Raw genomic sequence first — 15,862 nt, forward strand, 5'->3', positions numbered from 1 at the left:
CTTCCTAAGCCTCGCCCCAGCCCTGCTCAGCCCAAGAGCAGCCCCTTGTCTCACACCAGGCTTTTCAAGCTTATACCTCGTGAAACCCTTTCCTTTCCAGCAGGATTTGCCAGTTAAACAGCATCTTCTGTCTTTCCCTCCTCCCTGCACAGATCAAGGATGGACGCTGGCATCGGACTCTCTTTTCGTTTCGGACGCAGGACCCTCAGCAGCTGCCAATCGTCAACATCTACAACCTCCCCCCATCCGAGCCAGGAAAGCAATATCACCTCGAGGTCGGCCCCGTGTGCTTCCTTTGAACAAAGCCATCGAAACCGGGCTCCAAGGCTTTGACCCCGTGTCCGGCCGATGTCTTTAGACGGGCTCTCCCACCTCTCTGCAGCAAGGACAGCTGGGCTGTAGCTTTTGGGTCCGCTCTTGCCCTAGCCTTTGGCTCAAGGTCTCCAAGAACCCGTGGTCTACTGAGCTCAGCAGATTGTTGAAAGGAGGAATAACAAGGACGTAGGGGAAGCGGGGATCAGTCGGGACGTGAACGGTGAAAAGGGATCAGGGGACGAGATGTTGCAAGCGGTTCCACACACAAAGCTTTTTCCACGACCAAAGAAAATATCGAGAGAAAACCTCAAGCAACTTGCAGCGTGTGGGTTTCACACGCATCCCCCTCCCCTATTTTGTCTTACCTGGTTCCCGAGTTACCAAATGTTCTTTCCATTGAAAAGCAACTAAAAGATAGAGCTTCCCTCTCAGAGCTCGTCGCCTTCTGGATGGCCACGTGCTGCATCAGGTCTCCCAGGCGGAGCTGCAAGTTGAATCTGGCTGCTCTGTGTACCGGAAGCATTTTGATGTGCAATATTAGAAAAAAAAAAAAAAAAAAACCACAAAATATATATATTATATTATTTAAAGCAAAAAGAAAAAGGAAAAAAAAAAAATGAAAAAAAACTAAGTTCCTCCTTCCACGGGTGAGTTGAATGAACATCCCTTCTCACACGTGGTGTTGGGGTAAGGGAGAGTCCCGAAGCCAAGAGGGGGGAATGGAAGGAGGAGAGGGGAAGAGATTGGTGCTAAAATAGAGAGAGAGGATGGGCTCGTCTGATTTGTTTCTACCTCTCACTGTGAAATCTCTGGTGCTCTTAAAAAAGTGTGTTATTTTATATATATGACTTTAACTATTTAAGGTTGTGAAGGTGCTACAGTGTCTTGCCACAGACCCCAAAAAACAAAAAAAAAAGCCCATAGGACCATCTCTCTACAAAGAGAGGAGGTTACAATCACAGCTAAATCAGAGAAACAGTCACCTTTAAAGGGATCTTTAATCACCGTGGATGTCAATCATGTGCAACAACTCAAAGCACATCCAAAATAACTTACAGGATATTTTTTAAAAGCAAATTTGCCTTTTTTTTTTTTTTTTTTTTTTTTTTTGTAGTTGTCGTTAATCAGCACTTCACTGCTTTGGGAGGGGAGTGAGGGATACAGCTCATCTGGAAGCACTGAGCCTCAGAGAGAGCTATTTTCCAGTCGTTTGTCATGTAACTAGTTTTGCTGTAGCCGCGTTGGCCGCGCGGCCGCGCCGGTAGCGATTCCCTGGTCTAAGCTCGTATTTAAACCCAGCTCTGCAAACCTTCCGTCGGGCCCCTCTGCCAAGGCTGACGCGCTGGTACCTTCTTTCAGGACCCAGCCGGGCTTGGAGGGGCTTTGTTTTGTTAAGTTTTGTAGAAATTTAGTCTCTATATGTAAATTTGGAGGAATTTTTTTTTTTTTTTTTTAAAAGAGGATAATTATGGTAATCTTTAATTCTATATAAGGAATAATATTGATGTAATCGGAGCTGTACTGTATCAGAAATGCTTCAGTGCCTGTTTGGAGTTTTCATGTCTCATATGGACTATGGATTTTATTTTTTTGAGGAAAAAAAAAAATTATATGTGAGTCTCTCTTTGTGTATTCTTTTTTTTTTTTTTTTTTTTTTTTTTTAACTACTGCCTGCTGGTTGCTTTCCAACAACCACCAGAGAAGGTTAACAAGCTCTGTCCCAAATACCTCACCCTCCGTGCAGCCCTGCCTCTGCTCAGAAATACCTCACCCCCCACCTCAACCCGTGGGGCCGGCTCCCCCCGGCACCCCCCGGCCAACATCACCATCGCCCATCGCCCGCTTGCTGCCTTCCCGCGCACACACACTCCCGCTCGGCCTCTCTTCGTCCTCTCGCCATCGGTTTTGTGTGTTTTCTTGAGGCTGGAGTTACCGTTTGTTCCCATTAAAGCTTTTTTTTTTTCTTCCTTTTTTTTTTTTTTTTTTTTGGACTTTAAATAAATATTTAAAACTGAAGCAATGAAATGGGACTGGTATGGGGTTTTATTTTTTTGCTTCTTCCTGGGAAACTGAAGTGGAGGAGAGGCGCAGAAATAGCCCGTGGGTGCCAAGGTTGGTGTGTGAGACCAGAGACACACACACACACCCCCCTCCCCACCAGGGGAGCCCAACCCACACCCCAAAACCCTTCCTCTGGTCACAGCACAACCTGCCCAGCCCTCGGCTCTGTGTCAACCCCAATGTCCCCCTCCCCACCCCATTCCTCAGCCACCTCCATGTCCTGACACAGTGCTGAGGAGCAAGAAGAAAGAGAAAAAAAAAATTTAAAAAAAAAAAAAAAAAAAAACAAAAAAGAGCTGAGCTGATCTTTTTCATTGCTGAAGCCCAAATCACATCTCGGTTGCTCCGAGGGGATGTTGAAACCCAACTTCTTGCTTAGAAGGTCGCATCTTGGGGGGGGGGGACGACACAGGGGCGTTATGGTTTGAGGAACCCACCACAATTTATTGTCATTTGGACAATTATTCTCTCACCCAATGACCCCTCCCCACCCGGGAAGGGGAACCGGGGAAAAATAAGGAAACCTGAGGGTTGAAATATAAATAGCTCTAATAGGCTAGGACTAAATAATTAACATTAATAACACTAAAGAACCAGTATTGATCCCAATATAAAGCACACAAGGACCATTCCCAGCCCGTTCCATCCCAGGGAGCCGTGCACTCCCCGCAGGGACAGCCAACGTGGGACACTGCGAGCGCTGCGGCTTTGGGAGGAAGGGACGGGCTCAGGGTCCGGCACCGGGGCAAGGAGTTCTCTGGAACATCAGCCATTGAGGGAGAGAGAGAGAGAATTCCTCAGCAAACTTCTAATTGATACTGAATGTGCTGAACGTTCGTGGTATGAAATAACCCCGTTGGCAGCTTGGGTCCAGTGCCCGGGTCTCGCTCCTCCTCATCCCCCGCACCTGGAGAGCTCCAAAACACTGAGACCTTGAAACCCACACCCCAGAGCTGGCTCCAGAGCAGATATTATCACCAATTCAGACACCAGAGTCTTCTAAAAAGCACAGTTTCCCCAAGCGTTAGAAGAGAAATGAGTCCTGTGTCGCTCAAACCAGGACCAGGGGGTGACCCCGTCACACCATTCCATGGGAGCTGCTCCCAGGTTGCATCGGGGCAGCGGGAAGGGGCCATGACGTGTTTGCTGTGCCCGTTCCCGGCATCGCTCCTGCGGCCGGGGCGGGGAGGCAAGGGACGCCCCCCCCAACCCCGGGTACCATGGCCCCGGGGCAGCTTTGTCAGCACCTTAAAAACCAGCTCAGCTGGGGCTGACCGTTGCTCACATGAGCCAGCCCTTCCCGAAACACACTGCTGGGGGTCACGGAAAAAGCAAACACACTTACTGAATAAATCAATGCACTTAATTACGAGGCCAAAGTTGGAGGAGACACTGTTAAACAGAGAGACCTGCATTTAAAGAATGACATTTATTTATTTTGCTAAAAGGCTGAGCCCATTGCACCAGTTGTTCCCTTGCCATGTGTCCACCCCTTCCAGGCAGAATTTATTAAACAAGTCCTTGTCTTTACCATTTATTTTAGACTACTTAAACCCCAAATTTCATGGCTTTAGGGATCCTACCACAGCTGCTGGGGTAGGGTCAGCTCAGGAAAGTGGCACCACTGGGGAGGGGAAAGAGAGTTTGGGATTGGGTTTAGAATCATAGAATCACAGAATGGTCTGGGTGAACAGGGATCTTAAAGATCATCCAGTGCCACCCCCCTGCCCTGGGCAGGGACACCTCCCACCAGACCAAGTTGCTCAAAGCCCCATCCAGCCTGGCCTTGAAACCCCTCCAGGGATGGGGCATCCACAGCTTCTCTGGGCAACCTGGGCCAGGGTCTCACCACCCTCACAGCAAAGAATTCCTTCCTAAGATCTAGTCTAAATCTCCCCTCTTTTAGTTTAAAACCATTACCCCTTGTCCTGTCCCTACAGGTGCTGCTAAAAAGTCTGTCCTCATCTTATAAGCCCCCTTTAAGTATTGAAAGGCCGCTATAAGGTCTCTCCAGAGCCTTCTCTTCTCCAGGTTGAACACCCCCAATTCTCTCAGCCTGTCCCCATAGCAGAGAGGGTCCAGCCCTCGGAGCATTCCTGTGGCCCCCTCTGGACCCACTCCCACTGCAGACCCATGTCATGGCCCCATCCCCAGCAGCGCCCATGCGCTCTCCACTCCAATTCCCCACTGAGACCACACACAAACCCCAGAGCCAGCCCCCTGCCCCCCAAGCAGTGACACCAGTCCAGACCTGAAGCCCTTACAGACCCACAGATGAGCCGCCACCACCCAACCACTGCCCTGGGAATTTATTTGCCCTGTGGAGAAAAGCCATGTCCAGGTGCCCCCGAGGCCGCGCTTGCAAACACACCTGGAGCCAGCCAGCCCTTTGCCAGGCACCCGGAAAAATTAATTGCAGTTTCCGAGAACAAAAACCTGCGTTGGTGAAACACGGGGGTTGGGTTTTTGTTAGTTTGTTGGGTTGGGTTTTTTTCCCCATCTTTTCTGCTGGGGAAATCCAAACTTCTGCAAGTTTAATTTCCTCCACCTGCTATTGCTTCATGCCTGAGCAAACAGCCCAGCAGCTGAACAAGCACATCGGGGCTGGGGACAGCCAGCTTTGCAGGTGGCCGTATATAAGGGGCAGAGATGAGCCACAGCCCGTCAGAGCAGGAGCCTCCTCCAGGCCACCCTGGCGATGCTGGTCACCCTCGCCCTCCTCCTGGGGCTGCCACTCGCCCTCGCCGCCGACCTCCCCAGCTGTGCCCCGCTCGTCACCTTCGACAATGCCACCATCCATGGGGTAAGCCCTGCCCTCAGCAAAGGACAGCCGTCCTCGCCTTTCCTATCAGCATCACCGGCCGTTACGGGGATGGGAAGAGGTTAGGAACCCGATCAGTCACTCAACGCGTATCTCACTGCCTGGCCATGCTTATTTTTCCTTAAAAAAATCAAGGCTGCTGCTCAGGAGCATGGGGACAAGGCGAAGCCTTGCAGCTCTGCACCCATAAACAGTTTTGGGGGGCTCCTGCTTCCATCTCCCCCTGGAAACCAGGCTGGGAAGCACCAGCCCGGGAAGCACCAGCCCCAGGGCTTCGCTGCTCTGTTTTAAAGTCCTTCAAGTGACGGGGACTCGGGTCACGAGCCTCCATCTGCAAAACCCTTCACTGCATAAACAGCATTTAGTCCCTTGGGGATGTTTAATGGGAGGAAAGCAACGAGAGCCAGGCACAGAGCCAACAAGACAGGACCCCAGGAGAAGGTGGCCGTCCTGGGAGCTGGAGCATCACCTCGCAGGGAGGGGACAAACCCAAGAGCTCTTCACCCAGCCTGGATCCTGCCCAGGGAGTCACCTACTGGGCGTGCTGGTGGCCATGGGACAGCAGGGCAGAGCATCTGCTTTTACTCATATGGTGCCCATGGGTGAACCTGGCATGGCCCCCCCAACCCTTCCCTGCTCCTCCTCTCTCTGCAGCTCCTGGGACAGTGGGTCTACATCGCTGGCGCTTCCAGGTACCCACCTGCCCTGGCAGAGTTGAAGGAGGTGAAATACGCTGCTTTTTCCTTCTCTCCCAGCAGCCATGAGGACGAGCTCAATGCCACCGAAATCATGAGACTGTAAGGACGGGGATTTGCCCCCTCACCCTGCTCCCCCATCCCCAGGGGCATCTCCACCCACTGGCACCATCCTCTGGGCTGAGACACCCCCAACAAATTTGGGGCTGGAGAGCAGCTCTGCCAAATTTATTTAAGCTCCAGTTCTGAATCCCTCATGGGGAAGTCTTGAGGGGTGTTTGCCCCATCTGACATCTCTGCCCCGCAGGAATGAGACGTGTGTGGAGAGGAACACCACCAACATCCTCATCTTGTGGCACAACTCCACCCTGGTGCATGGTAAAGCCCCGGTGGTGGTGCAGGGATGGGATGGGATGGGATGGGATGGGATGGGATGGGATGGGATGGGATGGGATGGGATGGGATGGGATGGGATGGGGGGATACCACAGCCGCACCTTGCACCCTCCCGCTCTGCTCCCTGCTATTTGGCGCCCCGAGCCCCGAGCACGAGACCATTTTACATCTAAAAACATGTCTGGAGGTGGTGGGGGGGTAAATTTCCCCCACCCCACGCAATGGGTAGGGCAGCGCTGGGATGAGTCTCTGGGGGTAAAGGGGATAAGCAGCCCCCACTGTGCTGCAACACTCACCAACGGCGGACCCCGCTCCCCCCACACCTTCCAGTCAGTGACCAGGTGCTTTCCATGGCCCAACTGATCCAAAATGACAAGGACCTGTTGATCATGAAGCACGTCAATGCCAACTTCCCGAGCCTGAGCCTCTCAGGTGAGTAGATGCTGCCCCGGATCCATGGGGCACGTCCCTGCCCGGGGACGCATCGATGGGCACGGGCATCCCCAGCCCTCACAGACAGGGCAAAAAGCCCCTTCTCCCCCCAACACAGAGAGGGGAAACACCATGGAGACCACCAAGGAGCAAAGCACTCCCTAAAGCTCCCTTTTTATTCCCCCCTTCTCCTTTTACCACCCCGTTTCTCCGGCAGCGCGGACGCCCAATGTGAGCAAGGAGCAACTGGAGGAGTTCAAAGCCCATTTGCACTGCCTGGGCCTCACCGAGGAGGACACGTTCTTCACCTCTGAAAAGGTCCGAACCCCTCCCCAGGGTGGGTGAGCCCCAGCCCAGGCCAGTTTCTGCCTCTGTCTGGGACGGGGGTCCCAGGGGGAATGGAAGATCCTCTCCTTCCCGGCTGGTCCTGGCTCTTGAGGTGGTTTTGGGACATAGGGGCACCAACGGCCACTCTCCCCTTCTCCACCAGGAGGCCTGTCCCCTGCCCTGGGAGAAGACGGGCGAAGGCGACACGGAGCCACAGTCGGGGTGATCCCCGGGGGCCAGGTTGGTTGCTCCATCCTCATCCTCCTCCAGCCCCTCAGTGGGGACATCCCTGCCCGCTGGGCCCAGCTCAGCCTCAGGACTTTCTATCAAGGTTTTTTTTTTCCTCCTGGATGAAACACCCAGTTTCCCCTGTTTTCAACCGGACTCAAAATAAAACCTCATGTTACAACCTCCTGCAACTCCTGCTGCATCTTCGCCGGGAGCACAGGCAGGACCTTCTCCTGTCCCCAATGCCACATGTCCTACCCTGCTGAGAGGCATGAAAAGCCCCGGATAAAACCCCACCTGGGCCAAGCATGGCAGCAGGCAGGGAGATGCTCATCCCTCCTGCCATCTCTGTGGTGGCACGGGACACTCCTGGCCACCCCACCTGGTGGGTCCCCTTCAGCCACAGGATGCTGGCACCCACCCATCAGCCTCTGACACCACGGGGAGACACACAAACCTGCCAACCCCCTCCCGGGTCTCCCCTACCACAACTCAAACCAGCCAAGGTGTTTTTAGCACCCAAACATCCCACCCTGAATTTTCCGAATGAAATCCCATGAGCCTGAGTAGGGGCTACAGCGGGGTGGGGTGACAAGGGGTGACATCGTGCCTCCCCCAGGTGTCTCTGAGCAAGGGAAAGGGGAGAGGGTGGGAAAAACCATCACCCGGGGCCAGACTGAGGGACTCGAGGAGGCTCCGCTACCAGAGAGGAAAAGACAAACAGAAATAAAGCCAGAAAAGCAGGTCCTGCCCTGCCCAGCGGCATGGGGACGGCAGCAGGATGGGGGGTCAGGGGACCCACCGCAAGGGACACGTCCAGCAGAATGGGGGTGACCTCCTAGGACCCATTCAGCCCCATTTTTATGACCCGTTTTGGCAAGGAAGGGGAAAACACCTCCCTGCCCTGGAAGAAGGGGGTTCTTTGAAGCCCCCCAGGCTTCACCCAAGGCGGGGGGTGGCTGCGTCCCAGCCAGCACTGGGGTGGGCGCTGCACGGTGCCTTATCTGCAGAGCAGGAGGGAGCTACGGAGGCTGCTCACGGGGGACAAAACTGGCAAATTTAGAGCAGATTTTAGTTTTAAATGCAGCGAGGGCGTCACCTCTGCACGCAGGTATCGGTGCTCGCTGCAGAGGCCAGGGCAAGCTCCCAGCTGGGTGCCGGGGGCTGGTGGCTCTTCTCTGGGACACGTCCCCTAAAGGTGCCGGTTGCGTCACCACCGCGGAGCCCCCAGCACACCCCGTGTCCGTGTCCCGTCCCCCCCCCACCCCCCGCAGGGCTGCAAAAGCAAACGGCCGAGCGAGAGCGAGCGCATCCGTCTGTCCGGGGCTCTGCTGACTCCTGGGCTTTGGGGCAACCATGGCCAGGGTTGGGGTGGCCGCCGTCCTCGGCCTCGCTGCGCTGCTGCTGCCCACCGCCCCCAGCCCCTGCCCACCCCCGCGCCCCAGCAACACCACGGCATCCAAGGTAGGAGAGACCTGGGCCCCGGGGATGCCCCACTCCCACAGTGAGTTTGTGGGTGCTCTGCTAAGCCTCACTGTCCCCTGGGAATGGGGAGAACCCTCCCATGCCCCCCCGGCACATCTACCGAGGCACCCTCACCAAAAACAAGCTGGAAACATTTCCTTTCCAAAACGCCTCGAATTACCCAGTTTTCTCGTGGTCCCCCAGCAAGTCCCGGAGACAACCTCGAAACAAGGCGGGGGGGGGGGGTTGGCTGGGTGTTTTGGGGGGCAAATCCCCTGTGGCAGCACAGGGCTGTCCTGGCCCTGCCACACAGCGCAGGGGCACCCGCAGCCAACACAAGCACCATTTCCCAATCCCCACATTCAGATGGTTTCCCCCCCCCCCAGGCTATTTGCACAGGTTTCATTTTGTTGCCGGCAGAGGACAGAGGTCAAAAAAAGCAATTTTGCCGCCGGGTGGGTGTAAACCTCTTCCCCAAAACTCCCCCTGCAAACCCCAAAGCTCTCACCACCCTTTCCTTCTCTCCCCACAGCTGCTGGGGACGTGGCTGTACGTGGCCGGGGCCGCCCAGTTGCCCCAGCACCTCCTGGAGATGCTGCTCATCGACCACGGCCACCTCCTCGTGGAGCCCGGCGCCGGCGAGCAGGAGCTGCTCATCACCCAGAGCGTGGCCGTGTAAGGTGCAGCCCTCGGGTCCCCCTGCCCCAAACCATCTCCTCTCACACGCTGCAGGCCCCACAACACGAGATACCAGCACGGTTTCAGACCGGTTTTCCCAAGGAAAGGGTCTCTCCCAGTGTCTCCATGCATGTTCTCCCCTCCCCTCTCTTCCCCGCCCCTTCTTTTATTTAGTTATTTCAACAGCCCCCAGGTTTAGGCAAATTTTACAGGGCACAGAAGTCTTGCAGGCACCAACCCCTGGAGGGGTGGAGGACACAGGCAAGGAGAAGACCTCTCCAGAGGAGAAGAGTTTTCCAGAGATCCCTTTGACATGGCTGCTAACCCTGCCGGGCACCTAAAACTGCTTTCCCCCCCCAGGGTGAGACTTAAAGGTGATGAATTTTTCTGTGCCAACACGAGCAGCTCTTGGCAGCTTCAGTTATTTCAGGGGGGAAAATACCTCCCCACCAAGGAGCTGGGGCACGGGCAGGGCTGAGAGCACGAGCTGCAGGTGGAGGTCAGACAAATGCATGGTAGGAATGGCTTAATTTTAACAATTAAGAGAGAGCAATTAACCCTCCGGAGGAGCTGGCAGGTGCCTGTATGGGGCCAGGGGGTCTGCTCCCCTTCCCCACATCACCCCTTTCCCCTCTCTCTCTCCAGGGGGGACCAGTGTCTCACCAACAACTCCACCTACTTTGAAATCGCCGCTGGTAACACCACGCTGGTGAAGCACGGTGAGCAGTAACGGCGGGTGCAGCAATCAGGGTCATCACCTAGAACGTTTTTTGGAGGGGCTGAGACAGGCAAAGGGCCCTGTCCGTGTTTTACATCATCTGACACATTTTATTCCCAGGTCGCTTTGTCCATTTGAAGCCAAGGTGTGAAGCCAAGACCAGGCTGGATGGGGATTTGAGCCACCTGGTGCAGTGGGAGGTGGCCCTGCCCACGGAAGGGGGTTGGAACTGGATGATCCTTAAGGTCCCTTCCAACGTAAACCATTCTATGGTTCTGTGATAAGCCTCAGTGGACTCCAAATGGTTCCCCAGGGCTGGGGGCACCTGGGTTCAGCCCCGCTCCTGGGGATTGCAGCCCCACCATCAAGCTGCATTAAACCCTACAAAGCAATGTTGTGCCAGGAGCAAACCTGCTCGCATCCCCACAGGAGAAGACCTCCTCATTTGTAAAGTTATTTGGCAGTCCCTCAGGGAAAGGAGGGGAACGTTTGTGGCAGGTTTCAGCAAATTAACGAAGCCTCACGTTCTCAATTGTTTCCTCCTCCTCACTGAGGAAACGGGGTGAGCCGCTGGGGGGGGAATTGCAAACCCCCCCGAGAAAGACTTTGCACTGACCCAGCCGAGACGGCATTGCTGCGAGCAGGGGACAGTTTCTCCCCTTTTTTTTTTTGCAGCCCCCCCCAAGCTGGGAGGTCAGGCACTGGGGACACTGAGGGCCAGGCAGACCCGCTCACACCCCGAGCACCAACCAGCCACTCGGCACATCCTGACGGCAGGACGGGAGATGGGTGGCTTCAGCTCCTTCACACCCCAGGGCCATGTTTAAAAAATACAATTCAGACAAACCCAGAGCCAAACAACTCGTACCACATCAGATCACGGGGGTTGTGGGCATCGCCTGTACCCTGGCTGTGGTTTATCACTCTGCAGCACCAAAAATCTGAATGTCATGGCTTTTCCCAACCCCAATTCTGTTCTCTCAAAGCCAAGACCCATCAAACCGTGGGGACACTGATGAACCTCAGCTCTGAAGACGTTTTACTCATCCAGTACCAACTTCAGAGGGAAAGGACATATTTGGGACTGTATCTCTACGGTAGGCAAACTCCATCCTAAAGTAACTTAAAGCTATCGTGGGATAATAAAGCACACACATAAAATTGCCCACTACAACCACTCAGCAACTTGATTTCACCAACAGTCAGTGATTTGCCTGAAACCGCCGCTCCGGGGGTCACGGGACTATTTACAAATCCCATTAAAGCCTAAATCTCTTGGCAGAGCAGAAAGACTAAGTTAAAGACAAAACCCACTTACACCATAAATACGCAAAGATCAGGAAGCAAATACAGTTCAGCATCGATAGCATCGAAAATTCATCATATTTTCAAGCCAACCATGATTTTTCGGTACTTACCTCCCGGGGCAGAGCACGTGGCTTTGCAGTGGCAAAGCCGATCAGATCTACCCACAAGCCCATAAAGCAGCATTTTAGACCTTGGTAAAGCTTCCCGTTGCCCTTCCAAGCTGCAAAGCAGTTCCTTAACAGAGTTAGAAGACCCGTAGAGAAAACTGCCTCCATACTTGGCCTCGGTCCCCCCCCAGTGTCCCCCAGGAGTATCAGACCATCCTGCAACCCCTTAAAGCAGACAGGACCGGAGCTAACAGGGGAATGGGTTAAAAACAGTGATGCCCAAGGTTGATTTTGTTCAGGCGTATTCACCACGGAGGTGAGAGACCCCGGCAGAGATCACCTCCACAGCACGCGGTGGTGGGAGCAGAAGGATGGGGGGCACCAAGGGCCGGGATGGGCCACCAAGGGCCACCAAGCCTTGTTTATCACCTGGCAAATACTTCTTCTCCTTCCGCAGCCAGGAACCTGAGCACCAGCACGGCCCACCAGGAAGAGATGGAGCTCCACGCCAAGCACCTAGGGCTGGGCAAAGGGGAGATCGTGTACGCCCCGTGGAAAACGGTGCGTGGGTGGGCAGAGCCACCGCAGCCCCCACCCCGGGCCAGGGGTGACAGGGCTGTCACCAAACTGGGGTCTCGGAGACAGGTTGTCAAGGTGGTGGAAGTGATTTTGGGGACTAGCTAAAGGCAGGTTTGCTTTGACAGCGACGGTGGGTTAAAATAACGCACTCCCCCCGCAGATACGTGACTCCCCAAAGCAAATACCTGCACCCCAGCATCTCCAGTGGGAAACCTCCTCCTGCTAGGGGGAAAATAGCTAAAGCAGGGGATTTTTACCCTGAAATTTCTGGTTTTGCCCTGAAATGCCTCATTTTGCCCCCCAGCAGAGGAGGCTCCCCTCCCAGGAGCTGCAGCGAGGGGCAGGAGGGGTCGGTGCCCCAGGGCTCTGCCCAGCCCCACTTCAGCCAAAACCATGAGTTAAACCCCTAAAAACCTCGGGTTGTTTTCAGACTGAGATTTGCTTTTCTGGCACCCCGAGGAGCAGGTTCACAGCCCAGGTGGCTGCAGATGGGAAGATCGCACAAGCCCGTCCTCCTCCTGCCCCAGCGTGGGGGTGTCCAGCACCAGGGGCTGCTTTTGGGCTGGGGTCCAGCCCTGAGCTCCCAGCCCCACGGAGCATCAGGAAAGAAGCAACACCATCCACTTCCACAAACTCAGACTTTTTTTCTTTAGTTTTTCCATCAAAACATTAACCAGCCCTAGCCCCAGCCTCTGCCACCTGATTTAGGACACTTTATCCTGTAAATGACCCAGTCCCCAAGCCAGCACGACAGGGTTCCTTTCGCAAAGTGAGGGGGGGTGAAAAAATACCTTACCTTTTCCTGCCCTGTCCTGGCCATCTGATTGTCCATGGCAGGAGATCCTGAGCTTCCAGGGGTGTCTCAAACCCCACTCTGAGCTGCCAGACTGGACCTGACGTAGCCCCTGAGCCTCAAGATGCTTCTTTTAGAGCTATCTCCCCCCAGGTTCAGGGGAACTGGGGACAGGGACACTGGCACAGGCTGAAACCCTGGTGGTGGGGCAGGGGGAGGTCTCCTCTCTCTGTTGGGCAACGGGCAGCACCTGGAGGCAGGGCCCAGCTCCCCCAAATTAACAGCAGCTGCTGATCAAGGTGGGTTATAGAGGCATTTGGATCACATTTAAATTTGGGCCAGATGAGTGAAGTTTAGAGAAAGGCAGGGTGAGGGGAATGAGCCAGAACAGTTTGTCCTTACAAGGTGGAATTGCTGTTAGCAGAGAAGGGGTTTGTGCCTGGCCGAGAGGCAGGACACCGTGTCTGTGGAGTAAAGTGAAACCGCTTAAACAAACACAGAACAGATTTTGGGGACCTTTGTCACCAGGCTGAAGGAGATGGATGTGAACAGAGCACCCGAGCAGAGACCCACGTACCCCTGTGTCAGCCTGGGGTGTTAACAGAATGTAAACCACGCTAATTCTGAGCGCCTGGGCAAAAGCACAAGCTTTTTACTTATTTCTCAAAAAGTTTGAATTCCTCTTTCCTTCCGAGTACACTGACTGACCCCCACAGCGTAGCACAGCTTGGCTGCAGAATCCTGGTTTCCCCTTCACAGCACAGGGGTGGAAAACGGCACCGGCAGCAGCTCGGCACCCGGGCGAGCGGGTCCTGTGGCCAGGCAGCGTGGGGAAGCTACAGCTTCTCTAGGCCCTTTTGGGCTTAAAATCAGATAAAAATTTCCTTTTTATCTAGCAAAATACTAGCAAAATTATTTATCAAGTTAATTATTATTTATAATATATTATGTTTTTATTTTATTATTATATTATTTAATATATTATATATATTATATAATATATAAATTATTTAGCAAAATACTCCTTCCTTCAGTAAATTCTCTCCTGCTGGTGCACTGACAGCTCCACTTATCCCATTATCGTTGTTTTGGCAGGAGCTGTGTCCAGTGAAAGAAACGGAGGAAGGAACCAGCCCGTGCACGGCTGCGGTCACAGCATCCCCTCCCGCGGGTACCCACCAGCCTGGGAGCGTGGGCAACCCACACCTCGCCGGGCAATAAACGTCCTCCTCAAAGGCAGCGGGTGCTGTGGCTGAGATGCTGGAGAGCTGGGGGAGCTCAGAAGCGGGGCTTGGCAAAGAGGAACTGAACCCCCAGTTCATCCAGCGCGTGATTCAAGTAGGAGGTGGGAAGAGTCGTCATTAAGGGATGGGGGATGCGAGACCAGGCGAGACCTGGAAGGTTTTCCAGCCCTGACTCAATTCCGCTCAGCTTCACAGGAGAGCTCTAAAACAGCACTATTTGACTGGGGCAGTAATAGAGGCTGACCAGAAGAGGGCAATCATTAACTATTTTAAACGAGCGCGCCAAGCCGGGAGTAAATGGAATTTAAAAAGGCTAGAAACTTATTTTTAAACTGTACAGTTTGAGAGGAAGAGGGTTCTTAGCTGGAAGCGACCAACCCCGTTCTCTTGACAGCAGCTCAGCTGCCAGAACTCCAGCTGGAGCAGATATTCCTGCCCAAACCCTTTGGACCAGGCCAGAGCTTCCCGAAAACATTCATCCACAGCAAGGTTTGCAACACAATCCGATGACACTGAAAAAAATTATCCTCCTGCCAGAGAGGGAGGGGTTGCTAACGCAACCCAGGCTGGATTTTTGCTTCCCCACAGAAAAAGGCCATGTTTCCTCCTTTCCCGATGAGCTCGGCAGGCTGGAGGCGAGAAGGTTGAAGTGCCAAGACTGACGTTGCTCCCCGTGTCCCCCTGGACTCATCAGGCACCTCACACATCCCTCATCCCACCCCCAGCCCCCGGGAGGAAAGCGCTGTCACTCTGGGTTGGTGAGGGTGGGGGGAGTTTAAAAAGAGCCTGTTTTTGCTGCCTGTCTGGAAGGTAATTCAGTCTCAGCTCTCTAACCTAGTAATTAAGCACTGAAAATATCTCTCTTCCTTAAAAAGGAAGAAGAGAAAAGCTGGAGGGAAGAAGAGGGCCCTGCTCCTCCCTCTGCGGCACCAGCGTGCCCTGTCCCTGCATGGCCCCATGCCCTGGGCAGCGTTTCGGCGCTGAGCCTTTGGCCCGATTCCTGCGGGAAAAAATGAATTTTACAAGGTCAAGTCCAGCCAATTCCCTCCCGGTCTCAGGGCACGGGTACACGGGCAGCCCCTTGCTTCGGACACATCTTTATCAGCCTGTGACGCAAAACAGAACCCTCTCCCCTCGAGGAGGGAGACAGTTAAAGGGCAGGAGAGGGCAGGGGTGGGAGAGGGGATGCTGCCAACAGCTTCCAGCGCTGCAGCCCATCGGTGTCTCAGCTGACCGGAGCCGACACCGCTGGAGAGCAGCGGCTCACATTACAAGGGCCCAGACTTTATGAGTGGATTTATAGCTGAATAAAAGCCTTGAATTACAGTCAGGGACACAAGGAATCGACAAACCCAGTCTGGCCCCCACAGCGAGTTTTGTTAACCAAATCGGGGACCAACTATGGTTCCTGAATGACCTTCAAGGATAGCTCCTGCTTGTTTGTTGTTGGGTTTTTTGTTTTTGTTTGGTTTGGTTTTTTTAAGAAAAAAATATTGTACAAAGCCTTCCTTTTTAAAACCCAGGCTCCTTTAAGGGCATAATTAGACTGCAGAGCTTCCAGCTCTTCTGGGAAATGCTTCCCTGAACAGGGAGTTATGGATACTGCACAGAGCAAAGTCCAGCAGCGCCCTGAGACAGGTTAACAGCACCTGAACATCCCCGACTCATCACCACCGTCATTAGCCTTGCTCTCTTTT

At 54.0% G+C, this 15,862-nt stretch overlaps 3 protein-coding genes across 3 annotated transcripts in view; all 3 read left to right on the top strand.

The window, feature by feature from the left end:
- COL27A1 (collagen type XXVII alpha 1 chain) overlaps positions 1–856 on the top strand; it is a 230,945-nt gene extending 230,089 nt beyond the window's left edge. Inside the window, exon 60 of the mRNA XM_074161391.1 lies at positions 153–856. Within this exon, the coding sequence (XP_074017492.1) occupies positions 153–299 (147 nt within the window). The 3' untranslated portion in view covers positions 300–856. The remainder of the gene's footprint in view (positions 1–152) is intronic.
- A 4,218-nt stretch (positions 857–5,074) lies between these two features.
- LOC141473718 (alpha-1-acid glycoprotein 1-like) lies at positions 5,075–7,272 on the top strand. The gene is made up of 6 exons (XM_074161302.1): positions 5,075–5,179; positions 5,852–5,994; positions 6,200–6,270; positions 6,618–6,719; positions 6,937–7,037; positions 7,210–7,272. Exons 1-6 carry the CDS (start codon positions 5,075–5,077, stop codon positions 7,270–7,272), a joined length of 585 nt encoding a protein of 194 aa, XP_074017403.1.
- Positions 7,273–8,630: 1,358 nt separating this feature from the next.
- On the top strand, positions 8,631–14,142 carry LOC141473786 (alpha-1-acid glycoprotein 8-like). Its single transcript, XM_074161392.1, has 6 exons — positions 8,631–8,738; positions 9,271–9,413; positions 10,062–10,135; positions 11,121–11,231; positions 12,007–12,110; positions 14,017–14,142. Exons 1-6 carry the CDS (start codon positions 8,631–8,633, stop codon positions 14,140–14,142), a joined length of 666 nt encoding a protein of 221 aa, XP_074017493.1.
- Positions 14,143–15,862: the final 1,720 nt, after the last annotated feature.

The sequence above is a fragment of the Numenius arquata genome, chromosome 19 (assembly GCF_964106895.1).
Source record: "Numenius arquata chromosome 19, bNumArq3.hap1.1, whole genome shotgun sequence".
Taxonomy (NCBI): Eukaryota; Metazoa; Chordata; class Aves; order Charadriiformes; family Scolopacidae; genus Numenius; species Numenius arquata.